Source organism: Lissotriton helveticus, chromosome 6, assembly GCF_964261635.1.
Source record: "Lissotriton helveticus chromosome 6, aLisHel1.1, whole genome shotgun sequence".
NCBI lineage: Eukaryota > Metazoa > Chordata > Amphibia > Caudata > Salamandridae > Lissotriton > Lissotriton helveticus.
In genome coordinates this window covers 2,118,660,651-2,118,682,865 of record NC_136067.1, presented here as the reverse complement: position 1 = coordinate 2,118,682,865, position 22,215 = coordinate 2,118,660,651, and the positions used below count along the sequence as shown (strand labels likewise).

Genomic DNA, 22,215 nt, shown 5'->3' with positions numbered 1-22,215 from the left:
TTATATGGATAGCTCAGTGGGTTATTGCACCTCCTGCAGACAGTCGGCTACATATTACAGGACTGTATTTTATACGGATATCTCAGTGGGTTAATGTGCCTGCTGCAGAGAGTCTGTCAGCATATTACAGGACTGTATTTTATATAGATAGTTCAGTGGGTTAATGTGCCTCCTGCAGAGAGTTTGTCAGCATATTACAGAATCAAACTGTATTTTATACGGATAGCTCAGTGGGTTAATGCGCCTCCTGCAGAGAGTCTGTCAGCATATTACAGGACTGTATTTTATATGGATAGCTCAGTTGGTTAATGTGCCTCCTGCTGAGAGTCTGCCAGCATATTACAAGACTGTATTTTATATGGATAGTTCAGTGGGTTAATGTGCCTCCTGCAAAGAGCCTGTCAGCATATTACAGCTCAGTGGGTTAATGCTTCCTGTAAAGAGTCTATCAGCATAGTACAGGACTGTATTTTATATTGATAGCTCAGTAGGTTATTGCACCTCCTGCAGACAGTCGGCTACATATTACAGGACTGTATTTTATACGGATATCTCAGTGGGTTAATGTGCCTGCTGCAGAGAGTCTGTCAGCATATTACAGGGCTGTATTTTATATAGATAGTTCAGTGGGTTAATGTGCCTCCTGCAGAGAGTTTGTCAGCATATTACAGAATCAAACTGTATTTTATACGGATAGCTCAGTGGGTTAATGCGCCTCCTGCATAGAGTCTGTCAGCATATTATAGGACTGTATTTTATATGGATAGCTCAGTTGGTTAATGTGCCTCCTGCTGAGAGTCTGCCAGCATATTACAAGACTATTTTATATGGATAGTTCAGTGGGTTAATGTGCCTCCTGCAAAGAGCCTGTCAGCATATTACAGGACTGTATTTTATATGGATAGTTCAGTTTATTAATGCGTCTCCTGACTAGGATCTGCCAGCATATTACAGGACTGTATTTTATATGGAGAGCTCAGTGGGTTAATGCGCCTCCTGCAGAGAGTCTGCCAGCATATTACAAGACTGTATTTTACATGGATAGTTCAGTGGGTTAACGCGCCTCCTGCCTAGAGTCTGCCAGCATATTACAGGACTGTATTTTATATGGATAGCTCAGTGGGTTAATGCACCCCCTGCAGAGAATCTCCAGCATACTATAAGACTGTATTATATATGGATAGCTCAGTGGGTTAATGCGCCTCCTGCAGAGAGTGTGCTACATATTACAGGACTGTATTTTATACGGATGTCTCAGTGGGTTAATGTGCCTGCTGCAGAGAGTGTGCTACATATTACAGGACTGTATTTTATACAGATGTCTTAGTGGGTTAATGTGCCTGCTGCAGAGAGTCTCTCAGCATATTACAGGACTGTTTTTCATATGGATAGCTCAGTGGGTTAATGTGCCTCCTGCAGAGAGTTTGTCAGCATATTACAGGACTGTATTTTATATGGAGAGCTCAGTGGGTTAATGCACCTCCTGCACAGAGAGTCTGTCAGCATATTACAGGACTGTATTTTATATAGATAGTTCAGTGGGTTAATGTGCCTCCTGCAGAGAGTTTGTCAGCATATTACAGAATCAAACTGTATTTTATACGGATAGCTCAGTGGGTTAATGCGCCTCCTGCAGAGAGTCTGTCAGCATATTACAGGACTGTATTTTATATGGCTAGCTCAGTGGGTTAATGCGCCTCCTGCAGAGAGTCTGTCAGCATATTACAGAACTGTATTTTAAACGGATAGCTCAGTGGGTTAATGCTTCCTGTAAAGAGTCTATCAGCATAGTACAGGACTGTATTTTATATTGATAGCTCAGTAGGTTATTGCACCTCCTGCAGACAGTCGGCTACATATTACAGGACTGTATTTTATACGGATATCTCAGTGGGTTAATGTGCCTGCTGCAGAGAGTCTGTCAGCATATTACAGGACTGTATTTTATATAGATAGTTCAGTGGGTTAATGTGCCTCCTGCAGAGAGTTTGTCAGCATATTACAGAATCAAACTGTATTTTATACGGATAGCTCAGTGGGTTAATGCGCCTCCTGCAGAGAGTCTGTCAGCATATTACAGGACTGTATTTTATATGGCTAGCTCAGTGGGTTAATGCGCCTCCTGCAGAGAGTCTGTCAGCATATTACAGAACTGTATTTTATATGGATAGCTCAGTGGGTTATTGTGCCTCCTGCTGAGAGTCTGTCAGCATATTACAGGACTGTATTTTATATGGATAGCTCAGTTGGTTAATGTGCCTCCTGCTGAGAGTCTGCCAGCATATTACAAGACTGTATTTTATATGGATAGTTCAGTGGGTTAATGTGCCTCCTGCAAAGAGCCTGTCAGCATATTACAGGACTGTATTTTATATGGATAGTTCAGTGTGTTAATGTGTCTCCTGACTAGGATCTGCCAGCATATTACAGGACTGTATTTTATATGGAGAGCTCAGTGGGTTTATGCGCCTCCTGCAGAGAGTCTGCCAGCATATTACAAGACTGTATTTTACATGGATAGTTCAGTGGGTTAGCGCGCCTCCTGCCTAGAGTCTGCCAGCATATTACAGGACTGTATTTTATAAGGATAGCTCAGTGGGTTAATGCACCCCCTGCAGAGAATCTCCAGCATACTATAAGACTGTATTATATATGGATAGCTCAGTTGGTAATGTGCCTCCTGCAGAGAGTGTGCTATATATTACAGGACTGTATTTTATACGGATGTCTCAGTGGGTTAATGTGCCTGCTGCAGAGAGTGTGCTACATATTACAGGACTGTATTTTATACAGATGTCTCAGTGGGTTAATGTGCCTGCTGCAGAGAGTCTCTCAGCATATTACAGGACTGTTTTTCATATGGATAGCTCAGTGGGTTAATGTGCCTCCTGCAGAGAGTTTGTCAGCATATTACAGGACTGTATTTTATATGGAGAGCTCAGTGGGTTAATGCGCCTCCTGCAGAGAGTCTGTCAGCATATTACAGGACTGTATTTTATATAGATAGTTCAGTAGGTTAATGTGCCTCCTGCAGAGAGTTTGTCAGCATATTACAGGACTGTACTTTTTATAGATAGTTCAGTAGGTTATTGTGCCTCCTGCAGAGAGTTTGTCAGCATATTACATGACTGTATTTTATATGGAGAGCTCAGTGGGTTAATGCGCCTCCTGCAGAGAGTCGGTCAGCATATTACAGAAATGTATTTTATATGGGGAGCTCAGTGGGTTAATGCGCCTCCTGCACAGAGAGTTTGTCAGCATATTACAGGACTGTATTTTATATGGAGAGCTCAGTGGGTTAATGCGCCTCCTGCAGAGAGTCTGTCAACATATTACAGAACTGTATTTTATATGGAGAGCTCAGTGGGTTAATGCACCTCCTGCACAGAGAGTCTGTCAGCATATTACAGGACTGTATTTTATATAGATAGTTCAGTGGGTTAATGTGCCTCCTGCAGAGAGTTTGTCAGCATATTACAGAATCAAACTGTATTTTATACGGATAGCTCAGTGGGTTAATGCGCCTCCTGCAGAGAGTCTGTCAGCATATTACAGGACTGTATTTTATATGGCTAGCTCAGTGGGTTAATGCGCCTCCTGCAGAGAGTCTGTCAGCATATTACAGAACTGTATTTTAAACGGATAGCTCAGTGGGTTAATGCTTCCTGTAAAGAGTCTATCAGCATAGTACAGGACTGTATTTTATAGGGATAGTTCAGTGGGTTGATGCTTCTACTGCAGAGAGTCTGCCGGCATATTAGAGGACTGTATTTTATATGGATAGCTCATTGGGTTTACACGCCTCCTGCAGAGAGTCTGCCAGCATATTACAAGACTGTATTTTACAGGGATAGCTCAGTGGGTTACTTGGGTGTATAGACCACCAGGCACATCTGCAATTGCCCCTGCTTACATTAATAACCCCGCCCCCTTTGTATTCTGTGACCCCATTGGCCACCCGCTCCCGCCTCCCAGCTGCTCCTCCCTCCCCCTTAGCCTCAAATGGAGCCGGCGCGGCGTAGGCGAGTGTGACCTGACCCTAGGACACCCCCACGCCGCACGGGCCACCAGCTGTAGGCGCGTCTCGGCCCCAGCGCCACAGGTTCGTCCCTGACCTCGGTGCCCCCTTGCTGCTGCTCATTTTTTCCTCCCGCTGTTGCCCTCATCTTTGCCATTTCATAATTGTATTGTATTTTAGTGTTTTCTGCTGACAGTAGTTTTTGCGTTTTTTGTCAATATTGTACCGCCGGTGTGACCGCTCCCCGCCGCTGCTCCCTCGCGGCCCCGCCCCCTTTGTATTCTGTGACCCCATTGGCCGGCCGCTCCCATCTCCCAGCTGCTCCTCCCTCCCACTTCGCCTCAAATGGAGCCCGCGCGTACGCGCTGCGGTCACACGCAGCGGGCGTGCTGATTGTGCGCAGAGACCACGCCCAGCGCCAGGACCCCTGGTCCTCGACGATGCCAACGCACCCGACAAACTTATGACACCGCCACATTCCACGCACTCAACGCCGGCCGAAACACCGCCTGCTACCAAGCCACCTCGAGGCACACACACGGACCCTTCACCTGCCAAGCCTGCCAATTCTAAATTAAGGCCTAACCCCACGTGGGCTACTAGGACTACAGTGCGCACTACTAAAATAACGTATAAACATTCAAAGAACTTTTCAAATTAATCCACAGTGTATTCGATACGTTTCATTTATTTAAATCATCAGTAGAATCCAAAAGACTGTTCATAGGATCAAATCATATAACATTTACAATATGCATTGTTTTTAGAATGTTTCATGAACCACCACCCAATGCATTTCGGGACGTTCTTGTCCCTTCGTCAGGGGTTCCAATTGTCAACTTAGTAGAAAAGACGAACGTCGTGGCTAAATGATCCGTGCAAAATCAAGAACGATGACAACTCTCTCTATAAGCGAACCTATGTAGTCTGTCTATTACGAAGAATCCTCTGTACCTAAATGAAACGTATCGAATACACTGTGGATTAATTTGAAAAGTTCTTTGAATGTTTATACGTTATTTTAGTAGTGCGCACTGTAGTCCTAGCAGCCCACGTGGGGTTAGGCCTTAATTTAGAGTTCATTCACCAATGCTTGGCAGGCATTAATACAGAGCAGCACACATATCGGTAAAACATGAGCAATTAGTTGAAAGTGTGCGACACCCAACCACATTTATTCATATAAGCCTGCCAATTCACCTGCCTCCGGACCTGCACCGCACCCGCCAAGCCGAGCACCAGCAACAACCACCTCAAGTGCATCCTCCTCAACACCCGCTCCGTCCACAGGCACGCCGTGGAACTCTGGAACCTCCTCGACACAACATCACCAGACGTCGCCTTCCTCACGGAAACATGGATGAACGCCTCCTCAGCCCCCGACATCGCCATAGCCATCCCGGATGGCTACAAGATCACCCTGAGGGACTGCGTCAACCAAACCGGATGAGGCATCGCCATCGTCCACAGAAACACCAAACCGCATCACGACCAACTCCGACGACACCCTCACAAGAGGGTATACTCGGCCCGAATATTATAGTGGGCCCTGAGTTTCCCCTGCACCGCAGCAAGAGGGCGAAGGGTCTTTCAAGAAGGATTCTGCTTATGCGCAGTTTCCAGTGTCGCCAGTTCCGCCTCCAGCGCCTCCCTCTCCTCGCGCCGAAGCCTGTTCAGGGCGGAGTTCAGCGCAATGCACGTGCCCCGTGTCGTCGCCTTAAAGGCGTCCCATTGGGTGAAGACCGAGGTGTCTCCATCTTTGTTAAGCTCAAAAAACTCACCAATGGCTGCCCTAAGTTTTTTGCAGGATTCCTCATCCCGCGTAAGAGAGATAGGGAAGTACCATTTGCGGTGAGGGGATGACTCCGGGGCCCAGACCAAGCACGTCGCCAAAAGGCTATGATCAGACACCGAAAGCGGAAATATCTTGCTGTCCCGCAAGTCGCCCTGCAAAGACTGATGTAGAAAAATGTGGTCGAGACGTGAATATGTGTGGTGGACATGGGAATAGAACCTGTAATCCCTAGTGCGGGGGTGTAGGGAGCGCCAGCTATCAACAAGGCCCAGACTGATCAAAGTGTCGCGCAGTTCAGGGGAGAAGAGACCCGCCTCCGTCCTCTGCTGATGTGAGCAATCAAGACTTTTGTCCCAAACCAAATTAAAATCCCCCATCACTATCAACGCTCCCTCCCCAAAGTCCCCCACCACCCTCAGGCCTCAAGGAACCCATTCTGGCCCGCATTCGGTGCATAGACAACCACCCACGTGCAAAGCTTACCCAGGAGCATCCCCTTCACCATCAGCCACTGCCCCTCCTTGTCACCCCGCACCCCCATGGGTTGAAAATGAAGTTTAGAGCGGAACAAAAGCGCCACCCCCCGGTGCTTAGTAGTGGCAGAGGATTTGTAGATCAGGGGGTATTGCCTGTGCTTAAGTCTAGATTCATCTTTACGGGCCAAATGAGTCTCCTGCAGGCCCACCACATCTAAATGATGATCAAGAATATACTTCCATACTTTCTGACGCTTTTGAGGAGAATTAAGGCCTTTAACATTCCAGGAGCCTGTTGTAACAGGCAACATTTAGTCAACGCCCCCCCCCCCACCGCTCCAAACAGTGCCCCCCATAACGCCAGAATCAAACCAAACACACTGCAATCACACCAAATCCCCAGCCGCCACCACTGAGTCACCACCACGTCTTACTCCGTCGCCATCTTGGCCACGCCCCCTCCACATTGTTTTTAAGGTCGAAACGTCGTCGACAAACAGAAGCGAACCATTTTCCCAGCACATATCATTGTATATAGCTGCTGTTCACATGCTACAACTGTCCCAGCTCGCACAGAACATTTGGAGATGGGCCATTCCACAGAACATATATCTGGTGGCAGAGCACCTTCCAGGAGTTCACAATCAGATAGCAGATCTGTTGAGTCGGCAGACACAACAAATTCATGAATGGGAACTACATCCGCAGGTTCTTCAACCATTCTTTCACAAGCAGGGTCATCCAGACATAGATCTGTTTGCCACACACGAAAACGCAAAATGCCTAACCTTCGCCGCCAGGTTTCTACACCCGCTGTCGAAGGGCAATGCAATATGGATGAACTGGTCAGGAAGATTTGCATACGCTTTTCTGCCAATACCACTAATACCATTAGTAGTACGCAAGCTCAGACAACAGTCTCTCAAACTAATCCTAGTAGCTCCCACATGGGCACCCAACCATGGTTTACCACACTGCTAGAACTATCTGTAGTTCCACACCAAAAGCTACGACTAACTCCATCCCTGCTAACACAGAACCATGGAGACATCCGACATCCAGACCCAAATCAACTGAATATGGCAATCTGGCTCCTGAAGTCTTAGAGTTTGGTTATCTTAACCTACCACCAGACTGTATGAACATTATTAAAGAGGCCAGGAAACCTACTACCAGAGCTTGTTATGCTGCTAAATGGAAGAGATTCACCATTTATTCAACAATAGCCACATTGATCCCCTGAATGTCTCCATCCAGAATATTATGTGTTACCTTTTACATTTACAAAGGTGTAACTTAGTATATTCATCCATACGCCTGCACCTTGCAGCAATTGCAGCATATTTACAAAACAGACAACATCTGTTTCTAGTGCCTGCAATTAAAGCATTATGGAAGGATTAAAAAGAATCATCCCTTCCAGGTTGCCACCTTCTCCAGTATGGAACCTAAACGTTGTTCTTGCAAGACTCATGGGACCCCCTTTCGAGCCTTTACATAAATGTGAACTGCAATTCCTCACGTGGAAAACTGCTTTTCTTATTGCTATCACCTCTCTGAGAAGAGTAAGTGAAATACAAGCATTTACAATACAAGAACCATTTTTAAAACTACATCGTAACAAAGTGGTTTTAAGAACTAATCCAAAATTCCTTCCAAAAGTCAGAACTCCTTTTCATTTAAACCAATCTGTAGATTACCTGTGTTTTTCCAAAACCCAAACTCTGTAGCAGAAAGGGCTCTACACACATTAGATGTTAAAAGAGCTCTTCTCTACTATATAGATAGGACTAAGTCTTTTCGAAAAACAAAACAACTGTGTTTGTCTTTCTCTCCACCTCATAAAGGCAACCCCATCTCTAAAGGTGGGATTGCCAGGTGGATTGTAAAATGTATAAAAATATGCTATCAAAACACAAAACGTACATTAACAGTTCCTCCTAGAGCGCACTCAACAAGCAAACTAGGAACCTCTATGGCTTTCTTAGGAAACATCCCCCTAGAGGACATATGCAAGGCTGCAACATGGTCTACAACACACACCTTCACTAAACACTACTGTGTTGATGTGCAAGCCAACCAGAAAGCTGCAGTAGGCCAAGCTGTCCTTAAAACTCTCTTTCAAACTACTGCAACAGATACAGGTGACCGCCGCTAGGGGAGACACTGCTGCACAATCGATGCTAAGTGTACAATCTGCAGCTCGTATGCCTCGAACAGAAAATGCTACTTACCAGTATGCATCTGTTCTTGGCATGTAGAGCTGCAGAGTTGTACACGCCCTCCCGCCTCCCCGGGACCTGTATCTGTTCCAGTTTTATCTTACCTAGATGCACACGCATGGACATCTTTTTTCTTTACTTCTACTAACTCCGTCATTTCCCATCATGGTGAAAAACAATCTAAGGATGGAGCCGATGCCCACAGTCCCTATCGTCCAAGGGAGGAGTCACCTGTCTCGTGACTACAAAGACTTCTTCCAAGATGACTACAACATGCGATCATCCGAGCCCACCACCTGTCAGGATCAGCACTCTGCAGGATTCATTTGCAGCAATAAGCTCCACCTCCGGACCTCCCAAACACCCTGACTGGAATGCACAGGGTGTTCGGGTGATACGGTGAGGGAAAAACCCCGTAAACGGGGAAAACCCAAGGAAGGAAAGGAGGGGGCAGCAGGGAAAGGAAGCTGTAAAACAAAATAACAGGTTAGTACATTTCCTTATGACTACTCTCATTAAAGTCTCGCTAGAAGAACTAATCACCTGCATCAAACATGAATCATTCTCCGCTCGACGGCCTTCATCCCTTTCCTCCAATCCCTATGCAACACAAGGAACACAGTTAACATATACAAGGATGATCACACCATGTACATCAGCTATTACTGGTAGATTGTTTTCACGCACCCCCAGAGTGGCAACACTCTTCCTCATAAATTTTCTACAGCCAAGAATGTCTTGCACCATGCTATGTTCCTGCTATCCAGCAGATCAAGTTATGCAAGCCACAATGGGTTAGACTGTAGAGGCCAGTTTTCCATAAAGTGCGATATCAATTACTGCATTGAAATCCTTGCCTGGAACATGTAACCTCCTTTTAGGCAAACCCAACCAAACACGGTGAAGTGTAGCCACAATGCCACCGCTTCCCGCTTTGGGAATTGTATTCCAACTTCGAAGAACAAACACACATCATGAATTCATGACGGCAATGAGGAGATATCTCCCCCCTTCATTCCGCCACTTGAAGCACCAAACTCAAGAAAGAAACAAAAAACGTAAATAAACGCACAATAGACACGCCTTATCCACAGACGTTTTGACAGTACCAGCTCTATGAATTGCAGAGCCTGACCGAGGTAAACGCTTGGCTCTCTTAAGGAATGAAAGAGCCCAGCGATTAGGGAACAGAGTCAAGAACGAATACCTATCCAGGAATGTCCTCCGCGCTGACACCGCAACGCAGACCTCTCTCCTAGGACGGAGCACCGGAACAGAGAGCAGCCGCTTCCGCGGGGAAATCCAGAATCACTAGCTCCGAGCAAGCCGCTCGGCAACGCTATATCGCGAGGGCTGCAAAGGGTCATGGGAAATGTAGTTCTTGGCCCGCAATCCCTGGGCAATGTAGTTCGCAATGCAGGCGCGAAGGCTAGGACCTGACAGTACGCCCCCCTCCCGAGCGCCTCCTAGGCCCGGGCTTTGAAGGAAATCTCCGATGGAACGAAGCAACAGCCCTGGGAGCATGAACATTGGACCACGGTTCCCAGGAATCATCCTCACTCGAATATCCCTTCCATGAGACCAGATACCACAACACCCCTCTGCGCAACTTGGAGTCTCGAATGGACCGGACTTCATATTCAGGGCCATCCACAAGAGCCACTGGCGGAGGCGCCCTCCGCTGAGAGGTGAGGGCCGCTTTCAACAGATGGACATGGAACACCGGATGTATTCTCAAGGAGCCAGGCAACTGCAACTTATAGGCCCCAGGGTTGATCTTTTTCACAATCTGATAAGGGCCAATGTATCTAGGATGAAAGATGCTTCTCATCTTGAAGCGGATGTACTTGGTGGATAACCACACCCTGTCCCCAACCTGAAACTGAGGTCCTGGTATTCTGTGTCTGTCCTCCCATTGTTTGTATACAGTTTTGGCCTTCAACAAATGGTTCCGCACCTCTCTATGCACTCTTCGCAATGTACGCATGCGAGCCAAAACAGTGGGCTGATCTCCTACTTCTGAAGGAAGAGTTATAGGCAAAGTGTTGGCATCGTACCCATAATTAGCCTTGAAAGGAGACAGGCCGGTTGAACTATGCCAAGCGTTGTTGTATGCCAACTCAGCCATCCATAACAGGTTCACCCATGATTCCTGTGCAGAAGCAGAATAACACCGTAGATACTTCTTCAGGGTTTGATTTAATCTCTCTGTCTGCCCATCTGTCTGAGGGTGGAAGCTTGTGGAGAGAGCTGCCTCAATCCCCAAAGCCTTACACCACATCCTCCAAAAGCGAGCAACAAATTGTGGTCCTCTGTCTGAAACGATCACCCTGGGAACGCCATGCAAGCGGATGACTTGTGAAGCCAGTAACTGCGCAGTTTGCCCAGCTGTTGGAAGATTCGTGCATGGTATAAAATGGCCCATTTTAGTCAAGTTATCAACAACCACCAGAATAGCTGAACACCCTTGTTCCATAGGCAAGCCCGTAACAAAATCCAGACTAATATTCTGCCATGGTTGTGCGGGCGTGGGCATGGGCATCAACTGACCCTTTTTCTTGGTAGTCTCCCCTTTTGCTCTTGCACACTCCTCACAGCCCTTAACCCACACAGTGGCATCCTCAACCAATGTTTCCCACCAAAAATATCTCCTAAGCAATCTTAATGTTTTTGCTATACCTGGGTGCCCCGCCATAGGAGCTACGTGACACCAGTCGAAGGCTTTCTTCCGTATCTCAACTGTGGGCAGGTACAGACTATCCCCCTGAAACGGCAGGCCATTTCTCACCGACCTCCCCGATTTTTTTCCAGCCCATATATCCCAGGCCTGTCTAGATCGTGCGTTCTGCATTTCCTCCAAGAACCGCTCAGCACGAACCACACATACTACCTTGGCCGCCGGAATAATGGCTTGTTGTTCTTTCTCCTGTGGTACATCCGGCATGATTTGTCGGGACAGTGCATCTGCCTTCCGATTGTCTATGCCAGGCCTAAAGGTAACCACAAAATTGTACTCTGCAAAAAAAAGCATCCAACGCATCTGTCTTTGTGTTAAATGCCTGGCCGAAGTCATATACTGGAGGTTTCTATGATCCGTGTACACTGTAACTGCATGACAGGCCCCCCACAAGTATTGCCTCCACTCTTGGAAGGCACGTTTAATGGCCAGTAGTTCTTTTTCCGCTATCGTATAGTTGTACTCAGCAGGGCTCAATTTCTTTGATAGATACGCTACAGGATGTAGCTGGCCTGTGAGTGAATTCCTCTGAGACAAAACTGCCCCTATTGCTTCATCCGAAGCGTCCGCTTCCACTACGAAGGGATGTTCCAGAACAGGGTGTGCCAACACAGGTGCCGTAACAAACGCTTTTTTTAAAGCCTGGAAAGCCCCCTCTGCTTCATCATTCCATACAAAGCGCACTCCCTTCCTTAACAACCTAGTGATAGGGACAGCCTTTTGCGAGAACTGATCGATAAAACGGCGATAATAGTTAGCAAAACCCAAAAAGCTTTGCACCTCCCGCACATTCTTAGGGACTGGCCACTCCTGCACCGCCTGGACCTTCCGGTCCGACATCTGTAACCCCTGCGAGCTCAGATTCACTCCCAGAAACTCCACCTCCTTGACCCCAAACTCACATTTACTCAATTTCGCATACAAGCGGTGTTCCCTCAGCTTGTCCAAGACCGCTCTCACCTGTTCAGCATGACAGGATTCATCCTTAGAGTATATCAGTATATCATCAATATACACTACCACAAAACGGTCCAAATAGTCTTTAAGCACATCATTAATGAAAAATTGGAACGCCGCAGGGGCATTACAAAGCCCGAAGGGCATCACCATGTACTCATATAGACCGAATCGCGTCTTGAATGCCGTCTTCCATTCATCCCCCTCACGTACTCTGACCAGATGATAAGCCCCCCGCAAGTCCAGACGGGTAAAGATCTTTGCTTCCCTCACCTGGTCAAGCACGACAGAAATGAGGGGGAGAGGATAACGATTCCGGATGGTATTTTTATTCAAGACGCGATAGTCCACGCAAGCCCTGAGATCCCCATTGGCCTTCGCTATGAAGAACAGAGGAGAGGCTGCCGGGGAGCGGGAAGGTCTGATGAAACCCAAGCGGAGGTAGTGGTCGATATATTCTTTCAAGTGAGCAGTCTCAGGGACGGACAATGCATATATCCTACAAGATGGAATTGTAGCCCCCTCCACCAGATCGATGCAACAATCATACTCCCTGTGTGGAGGAAGGGTTTCTGCTTTCACTTCACTAAACACATCCCTGTAACTACTATACGCTGCCGGAAGCTGTACATTCTTTTCCGCTGCTGTGGCTGCTACATAAGGAGTGGATAAAACTGCCACATGAACAGAAGGTCCGGCCACCATGTGATCCTGACAAAACTCAGGCAAAAACTCAAAGGTTTTATGTTTCCAATTGATCACAGGATTGTGTCTACTTAGCCAGGGCATTCCCAGAATTACCTCATACTGAGGTGCCGCTATGATATTCAAAGACAACATCTCGGAGTGAATAATACCTCGCCGAACCACTGACAACCCTACCTCACTTGTTTTTTCGGTGATTTGTCCTGACAGTAAAGGCTTACCATCCACCGCTAGAACAACCTCGGGGTTCTCTCTCAGGATGCGAGGTAAGGCTAATCGAGATACTAAACCCTCATCGATAAAATTGCCCGTTGCCCCTGAATCCAACATAACCAGAACTTGGTGACACTCATTCTCGCATTTCAACGTCATTCCAATTACCAAATGGGACTCTGTTTCCCCCACCTCGACGGTCGACAAGGAAGTCAGATTCCATTCTGATTTCTCCCCTCTTCCCGGACTAGCATGTTCCCCCTGCTCATCGCTGGGTGTCTTGGCAGAAACAGCTACTATTTTGAACCTACTGTTACTGGAGGGTTTGGGCTTAGAAGGGCAGTCTCTCACGAAATGCCCCTTTTTCCCACAATACATGCATAGCCCCTGGGTTCTCCTAGCTTCCCTCTCTGCCCTTGACAACGGGGATCTGAGGGCTCCGATTTCCATAGGCTCTGTACTAACTTCAGGCCCTCCAGTGGGTTTAGAAGAGGTGCGATCGTAATGGAATGTACCTCTATCCCATCTTTTCCTAGCACCCCCTCTTTCTGACAATCGACCATCTAGCCTCAGAGCGAGATTGATCATGTCAACACAAGTCTTGGGCTGGGGGTCCACTTGAGCCACCACATCTTTTAACTCATCTTTTAACCCTTGATAAAAAAGGGACATTCTCTTTTCCTCAGGCCATTCGGCCTCTGCCACTAGCCTGTTAAACGAGGTTAGATAAGTAATCAACTCATTCCTTCCTTGTCTCAGCTCCATGAGTTCCCTATCTACTGTGAACGAGGCAGCCCTACGATCAAATACCTTCTCAAATTCGGCTCTAAAAGCCGCCCAATCAGACAAAAGGGGATCATTATTCTTACCAACGAACCGGGCAGAGTGTAATTCTTGGGCTAGTGATTCTGTCAGGATCAGCACTCTGCAGGATTCATTTGCAGCAATAAGCTCCACCTCCGGACCTCCCAAACACCCTGACTGGAATGCACAGGGTGTTCGGGTGATACGGTGAGGGAAAAACCCCGTAAACGGGGAAAACCCAAGGAAGGAAAGGAGGGGGCAGCAGGGAAAGGAAGCTGTAAAACAAAATAACAGGTTAGTACATTTCCTTATGACTACTCTCATTAAAGTCTCGCTAGAAGAACTAATCACCTGCATCAAACATGAATCATTCTCCGCTCGACGGCCTTCATCCCTTTCCTCCAATCCCTATGCAACACAAGGAACACAGTTAACATATACAAGGATGATCACACCATGTACATCAGCTATTACTGGTAGATTGTTTTCACGCACCCCCAGAGTGGCAACACTCTTCCTCATAAATTTTCTACAGCCAAGAATGTCTTGCACCATGCTATGTTCCTGCTATCCAGCAGATCAAGTTATGCAAGCCACAATGGGTTAGACTGTAGAGGCCAGTTTCCATAAAGTGCGATATCAATTACTGCATTGAAATCCTTGCCTGGAACATGTAACCTCCTTTTAGGCAAACCCAACCAAACACGGTGAAGTGTAGCCACAATGCCACCGCTTCCCGCTTTGGGAATTGTATTCCAACTTCGAAGAACAAACACACATCATGAATTCATGACGGCAATGAGGAGATATCTCCCCCCTTCATTCCGCCACTTGAAGCACCAAACTCAAGAAAGAAACAAAAAACGTAAATAAACGCACAATAGACACGCCTTATCCACAGACGTTTTGACAGTACCAGCTCTATGAATTGCAGAGCCTGACCGAGGTAAACGCTTGGCTCTCTTAAGGAATGAAAGAGCCCAGCGATTAGGGAACAGAGTCAAGAACGAACACCTATCCAGGAATGTCCTCCGCGCTGACACCGCAACGCAGACCTCTCTCCTAGGACGGAGCACCGGAACAGAGAGCAGCCGCTTCCGCGGGGAAATCCAGAATCACTAGCTCCGAGCAAGCCGCTCGGCAACGCTATATCGCGAGGGCTGCAAAGGGTCATGGGAAATGTAGTTCTTGGCCCGCAATCCCTGGGAAATGTAGTTCGCAATGCAGGCGCGAAGGCTAGGACCTGACACCACCAGGTGACGATCTAATGCTAAGTGTACATCTCTGCAGCTCTACATGCCAAGAACAGATGCATACTGGTAAGTAGCATTTTCCTTACTGGTAAAGTCAGATTTAACATTACTATTTTAGAAAAGCTACTTTTAGAAAGTGGACTTTTCTCTGCTTGTACTGCTCTTTGTGCCTTATACCCTGTCTCTAGTACACGTCTGGGCTAGGTGACCGACCCCTTTGTGTATTCCTTCTAGAGAGCCACAGACACTGCAAGGGTTGGGTGTGATTTAGCACTTATCTGCATCCATCTGCATCCCAATGGGTCTTTCTGGGCAGATGGGAGGAAGGGGCCCACTCTTACCCTTCACAGGGTGGTAGACTGTCCCCATATAAAGGAATGATTACTCCCTTTGGTAGTCTGGAGTGAGTGCCAGGATTGAAAGCGATACTGGTGTACTTCAAAACTACTCTTTGAAGTTTCCCTCACAAATAAGGCCCATTTGGACGTAAGTGCTGAGTCTCTGGCCCCATCACATCCGACTCTTTTGGATCTACATAGAACCGCTGTCAGAAGAACTGTGGTGCTACACAAAAGACTCAACTGGAGTCTTGGTTACTCCTTGAGTCCACAATCCACGATAGGAGGGCGTCAAGAAAGGATCATATGCCCTTGCTCTGCCTATGGCATCTCCACATTGAAAGTGTAATCTAGAATTTCTTCAGCACACTTGTCTATGTGGTGAATTAAATGTCTCATTAAATGCCAATAGAATTTCGTGATGGACCCACCATTTAAGCTTATCCAGTGTTTTTTTTTTCCAACAGGTGAAATAAATGCAGTAATGAACAAAAAAAGTGAAGGAATTAATCATCAGTTGTGTAGGAAGTGATGTAAAACAGTGCACCTTAAAATTTCTTCCATTGAAGGCTAATGCCTCGCCAAAGTCTTTCTACAGCAGAAAATCCAAACTGCCCAATGTGGTCTGTACTTGGCTCTTAGGGATCACCTGATAAACATTGACAAAATAACACACTGACATACTGAAGCAAGTCTGATAAGGTTCTCACTACGAAGGAAGAGATAACCTGGATCAGAAAGAACACACAGAAGAGAAACCGTTTGAATATCTAGAAAGTGGCAACGCATTTATTAGGGAGACAAAGCAAGTGCAACATCAGAAAGTTATACTGGAGAAGAACCATATTGATCGACTGACTGTGGAAAGTTTTCTCTGCCGTGAAAGCCATAATGCAGCATCAGAATGTCCACGTAGAGGAGAAATCATATAAATATAGAGAATGTGACAAAGCATTTATAACAATTGGACAGCTAAAGCGACATCAGAAAATCCACACTGGGGAGAAACCATATAAATGTACAGAATGTGACAAAGCATTTGTAACAAATGGAGATCTAAAGCAACATCAGAAAATCCACACTGGGGAGAGACCATATAAATGTACAGAATGTGACAAAGCATTTATAACAAATGGAGAGCTAAAGCGACATCACATGATCCACACTGGGGAGAAACCATATAAATGTACAGAATGTGACAAATCATTTATAACAAATAAAGATCTAAAACTACATCACATGATCCACACTGGGGAGAAACCATATAAATGTACAGAATGTGATAAGGCGTTTAAAACAAATGGATTGCTAAAGCAACATCTGAAATTCCACACTGGGGAGAAACCGTATAAATGTACAGAATGTGACAAAGCATTTGTAATAAATGGAGAGCTAAAGCGACATCAGAAAATCCACACTGGGAAGAAACCACATCAATGTACAGAGTGTGACAAAGCATTCATTAGAAAGTCACATCTAAAGGAACATCAGAAAGGCCACACTGGGGAGAAACCATATCAATGTACAGAGTGTGACAAAGCATTCATTAGAAAGTCACGTCTAATGTTACATCAGAAACTCCACACTGGGGAGAAACCATATCAATGTACAGAGTGTGACAAAGCATTCATTAGAAAGTCACGTCTAATGGAACATCAGAAAATCCACACTGGGGAGATGCCATTTCAATGTACAGAGTGTGACAAAGCATTTCCTGGAAAGTCATATCTACTGGACCATCAGAAATTCCACACTGGGTGGAAACCATATCAATGTACAGAGTGTGACAAAGCATTCATTAAAAAGGCACGTCTAATGTTACATCAGAAAATCCACACTGGGGAGAAACCATATACATGTGCAGAATGTGAGAAGACATTCATTAGAAAGGAACAACTAATGTTACATCAGAAATTCCACACTGGGGAGAGACCATATAAATGTACAGAATGTGACAAAGCATTTATAACAAATGGAAACCTACAACAACATCAGAAAATCCACACTGGGCAGAGACCATATAAATGTACAGAATGTGATAAAGCATTTATAACAAATAAAGATCTAAAACGACATCACATAGTCCACACTGGGGAGAAACCATATAAATGTGAGAAGGCATTCATTAGAAAGGCACATCTAATGTTACATCAGAAATTCCACACTGGGTAGAAACCATATCAATGCACAGAATGTGGCAAAGCATGTATAACAAATCGACAGCTAAAGTAAAATCAAAAGGTCCAAACTGGGGAGAAACCATACCAATGTACAGAATGTGAAAAATCATTTTTAATCAATGGAGAGCTGAAGCAACATTAGAAAATCTCCACCGGAGAGAGAACATTCAACTGCACTGAATGTGAGAAGGCATTTATTAGAAAGTAGCATCTTATGCAACATCAGATAGTCCACGTAGGAGAGAAACCCATGAATGTGCATAATGCAACAAGATATTTATTACTAGGCAAAGATAAATACTACATCAGAAATTCCACACGATATCAACTCAGGTGCTACTCTTATACAAAATTCAAGTGATATGTCTAATATTGCACCCATACCTCCTTCTCAATGTATGCTGGGAACTGTAGTTTAGCCATGTATTCAATCTGATGCCCATTCGGTCTCTCTCCTGGAGCAAGGCTCTAATCTGTTGTTTGCAAATGGTACAGTCATTATTTCAAAGTCTGGTCTCGATTCAAGGGGGTCAGAGAGCACTGAGGCCACAGATACATTTTATTCAGTTTCGGATCATTCATCAGCGGAGGAGGATCCGGAGTTTGATGCTGAACTTGAATGGTCCGACTACGACAGTGAATCAGGGGATTAGCGCCTTAGTGAGGCTTCTAAGGATGTGAATGCCGCGAGTGCTGTTAATACAGTTCAAAAAGCCCCCTGCCACAAGGGATTGATAAATACCGCCTGCCTACAGAATATAGTATTAGACCAAGCTGTAACGAACAGTGGAGCTACACCTGACAATCCCTATGGCTCGTCAACAGAAACCTCTGAGGAAGTTACCCTCTCAACAATTTACCAAACTATCATCACCCACAGAGAGGCTACAAGACAGGAGAACATTCGTACACAGGGGGTGTGCCGTAGAATGCAGAACTCCTTGCGCCGAGTGGTGAAAACATGTACTGACGTTGCCTCCAGGGTTTGGGAAGCTGAGGAGCGGATTTTGGCGTTAGAGGATGCAGTGGTGGCCCAGAAAGAACTCACAACAGAGATTAAGGAACAACATACGGATATCCTATGGAAGCTCACGGACTTAGAAAATCAAGCAAGTAGAAACAACTTAAGAGTCTTAGGAATCGAAGAAAATATAGAAGGCGAAGATGTTAGGCAGTTCATAGTCGAGCTCTTTTTGGAGGCGTATCCAGAAGTTACACAATGGGACTGGAATTTAGAAATATAGCGGGCACACCGGTTTCCATTTTAGCAGCGGCAAACCTCAGCTTCTGGTACCAATAAAACCTTCCCACGCGCCATCCTGATATGCTTCAACAATTTTCTTGCACCTGAGAAAATATTTGATCTCGCCAGACCTGATAAAAAGCGGACTGCGAAGGGATGTCAATTTTTTGTGCAGCCTTATTTCTGTCCAGCTACAGTTGAGAGGTGATGGCACCTTCGTCAGCTGATGCCCTTGTTCCAGGCTAAGGGTGCTCAAGCCTTTCTACTCTTTCCTTCTATGTTGAAAGTGATCTGTAAAGGTCAGACTAAATACTTTACATCAGAGATATTGGCCAAGGAGTTTCTTGGGACTATCTAGGTTGAACTGCCTTATTTAATTTAACTTGTTGCACTAAATTCGGATTGACTCGGGATGGGATGTTTGCTCACTTTAAAGATTAGTGACTTTAGATGACCTGACAGATATTTTGCTAGATTTTCTCTCTTTGGCTTTTTTGTTTATCTGGCGGTCAGGTCTTCCGTAGTGCTTCAATGGAGGGGGGGGTTCTCCGGTTCCGGGAGAAAGTGGGTCTCACCAACCTGACCATCAAAAGGACCATGGTCCTGTTGCTCTACATGGGGGGTGGGGACGAGGGGTGTTGGGAAGGTGAGGGGTGGTTTTGGGGGGGTTTAGGGGGGTTCGGGGGGGGGGGGTGTTTTGGTGGCGGGGGCTCAGGAGGCTGTTTCTGTTTCTAGTATCTTTTTTGTGTTTAGGAAACATGATTGATGCGCTAATGACTCAAATATTGTCTACACTATGTATATTCTTGTTCAGAGGTCCATTAATTTTTCTGTACAGTACTATTAGTAAATTGAGTCTTGCTGGTTGTTGATTTTTCTACTTTTTGAATGGTGGGGGGGGGGTAGGCTACGCAGTGTCACATGGAATATCTGTGGTTTGAATGATCCCAAGAAGCGTAGGATGTTTTACAAGATTCGCCAAATTCTACAGGTCGATCTAATTTCCTTACAGGACACTCATATCCCGTGGACTAAACGTAGCTGGTTAAGATTTCCTGGATATGAGTTGGTTGCCTGTTCTAGACAAACATCTACAATCAGGGGTGTAACTATTCTCCTGAAGAATGGGGTTGGATCTATTAAAAGGGTGAAGGTGGATCATTTTGGAAGATGGGCAATTATTGAACTCTTGCTGAACAGATCTCCATTATCAGTCTGCTCAATATACACTTCCAATTTAGATGATCCGCAAGTTCTCAGGAGCCTAAATTTGGAATTAGTGGGATGGCCCCAACCAATATTATTTACTGGTGACTTTAATATTAATCTTTCTAGTCAAATCAATCTCCTAACTTGTCGTAACTATGTGGGCTGAAAGCCTCACGTATTCAAGGCTCTCCAAATTCTTTTGTTGGACCATGGTCCTATAGATCTATGGCACTATCACCATCAGGATATGGATGGATATACATTCTATTCTGCCCCACGTAATAAAATGGTACGCCTTGACTATGCTTTTCTTTCGGATCAAAGTGCCTCTTCGGCACACATTGAAGTTGCCCCCAGGACCATATCCGATCATAATCCCATAATTATTGATCTCTCATGGGACCGTCCTACTAACCAAATTAGGCCATTGACTTTCGAGAGCAAGCTCCTTATAGATCAGCAATATCAGGAGCGTATGGCTATTTGGATCCAAGAATTCTTTAATATTAATAGGGGTACCTCTTCTGATTCTATGGTCTGGGATACATTTAAAGTGGCTTTACGTGGGTAAACTAAAAACTTTGCCTCCCACCGTTGGAAACCAGCCCAGCAACACACTAAAGATAGACTCGAAGAGTTGCAACAAGCTGAACTTGAATTGTGTAATAATATCCGCCTGGGCCACGATTTATCCAATAGTCAGAAAGCGGTCACTATAGCTAAGTCTAATCTTTTAGAACCTTTGTATCAAGATTTAGCAGCCAAATATGTTCAATTTCGTACGCTAATGTATGAGTTTGGGGAAAACTCAGGCAAGGTTCTTGCAAAGAGACTGCAGCAGAGGGCTATGGCGAACCGAATTGTCCGAATTACAGGCCAACAGGGCCGTCTGCAAGAGACCCCGGCGGAGGTCCTTGATGTTTTTGTGAGCTTCTATACTAAATTATATACAGAAGATCCTAACATGGCCCAAAACCAAGTTGGTCTGGATGACTTCTTTCACCCCTTAAACACCTGGCGGGTAACAATGGAACAGAATGAAGTCCTTTCAGCACCCATTAGCTGGGATGAGGTAGAAACCGCTATTAAATCTCTTTCCAACAGTAAGGCTGCTGGCCCGACCTTATCCATCTCAAGTTTTATAAGACCTTCTCACCACTGTTCAGACAAAAAATGTTAGCGGTAGGGCTGCCCAACTTGGGGTTGTTCCTGATTCTTGGCGCCGGGCCACAATTGTGCTGTTTAAAAAGAAGGGCAAAGATGAGCTAAACCCTGCCTCATATCGGCCGATTGCGCTCATTAACACAGACAGTAAGATCTATTCTAGAATTCTAGCTTTTAGACTAGCTCAAGTTATAGTCCCCTTGGTCTCAATCCGGCAGCATGGTTTTATTCCCAGAAGGGACACAACAGATCACATTTGGCGCGTCATTGCCCTTCCTTGATTGGGCTCAGGCTACGAGCTCTCCCCTCGGGGTGATCCTGTTGGATGCCGAGAAGGTGTTCGACAGGGTCTCCTGGGGGTATCTTTGGGCGGTAATGCGTTGGAAGGGATTCCCTCCCGAGTTCATCCAGGCCCTCCAGGCGCTTTATCTGGCTCCAACCGCCGCAATTCGTATCTCAGGGAAATAATCTGCCTATTTTTCTATCAGTAGGGGGACTAGACAGGGCTGTCCCTGTCCCCCCCCTACTATTTGCCCTGTTCATCGATCCCTTCCTGAGTATGATCGAAAATTGCCATGGGATTGCTCCAGTCAGGGTTCGCGTGGTGGACTACAAGGCATTGGCGTATGCCGATGATATTGTTGTACTAACTGACAGTGTTGGCTCTTTTTTTTCAGCGTTAGAGAGTTTTGCGGCTCAATTTGATGCTATGTCTGGGTATAAGCTCAACATCTCAAAGACCCAAATAATTCAATCCTCAGCTATGCCCCTCTCGCATGTTTCTATAATCAAAGAGGCCACATACCTTGGTGTTCAAATTTCCGCCGATGTTGATCAGATTCCAGACCTAAATTACCTCCCTGTAATTGATTCGCTTCATAGGAAACTTGAGAGAATGGAC

General features: G+C 45.7%; 1 protein-coding gene across 1 annotated transcript in view; it reads left to right on the top strand.

Annotated features, from left to right (window-relative positions):
• Positions 1–18,663, top strand: part of LOC144764088 (uncharacterized) — a 59,061-nt gene extending 40,398 nt beyond the window's left edge. Inside the window, exon 2 of the mRNA XM_078650247.1 lies at positions 15,986–18,663. Within this exon, the coding sequence (XP_078506373.1) occupies positions 16,410–17,690 (1,281 nt within the window). The 5' untranslated portion in view covers positions 15,986–16,409 and the 3' untranslated portion in view covers positions 17,691–18,663. The remainder of the gene's footprint in view (positions 1–15,985) is intronic.
• Positions 18,664–22,215: the final 3,552 nt, after the last annotated feature.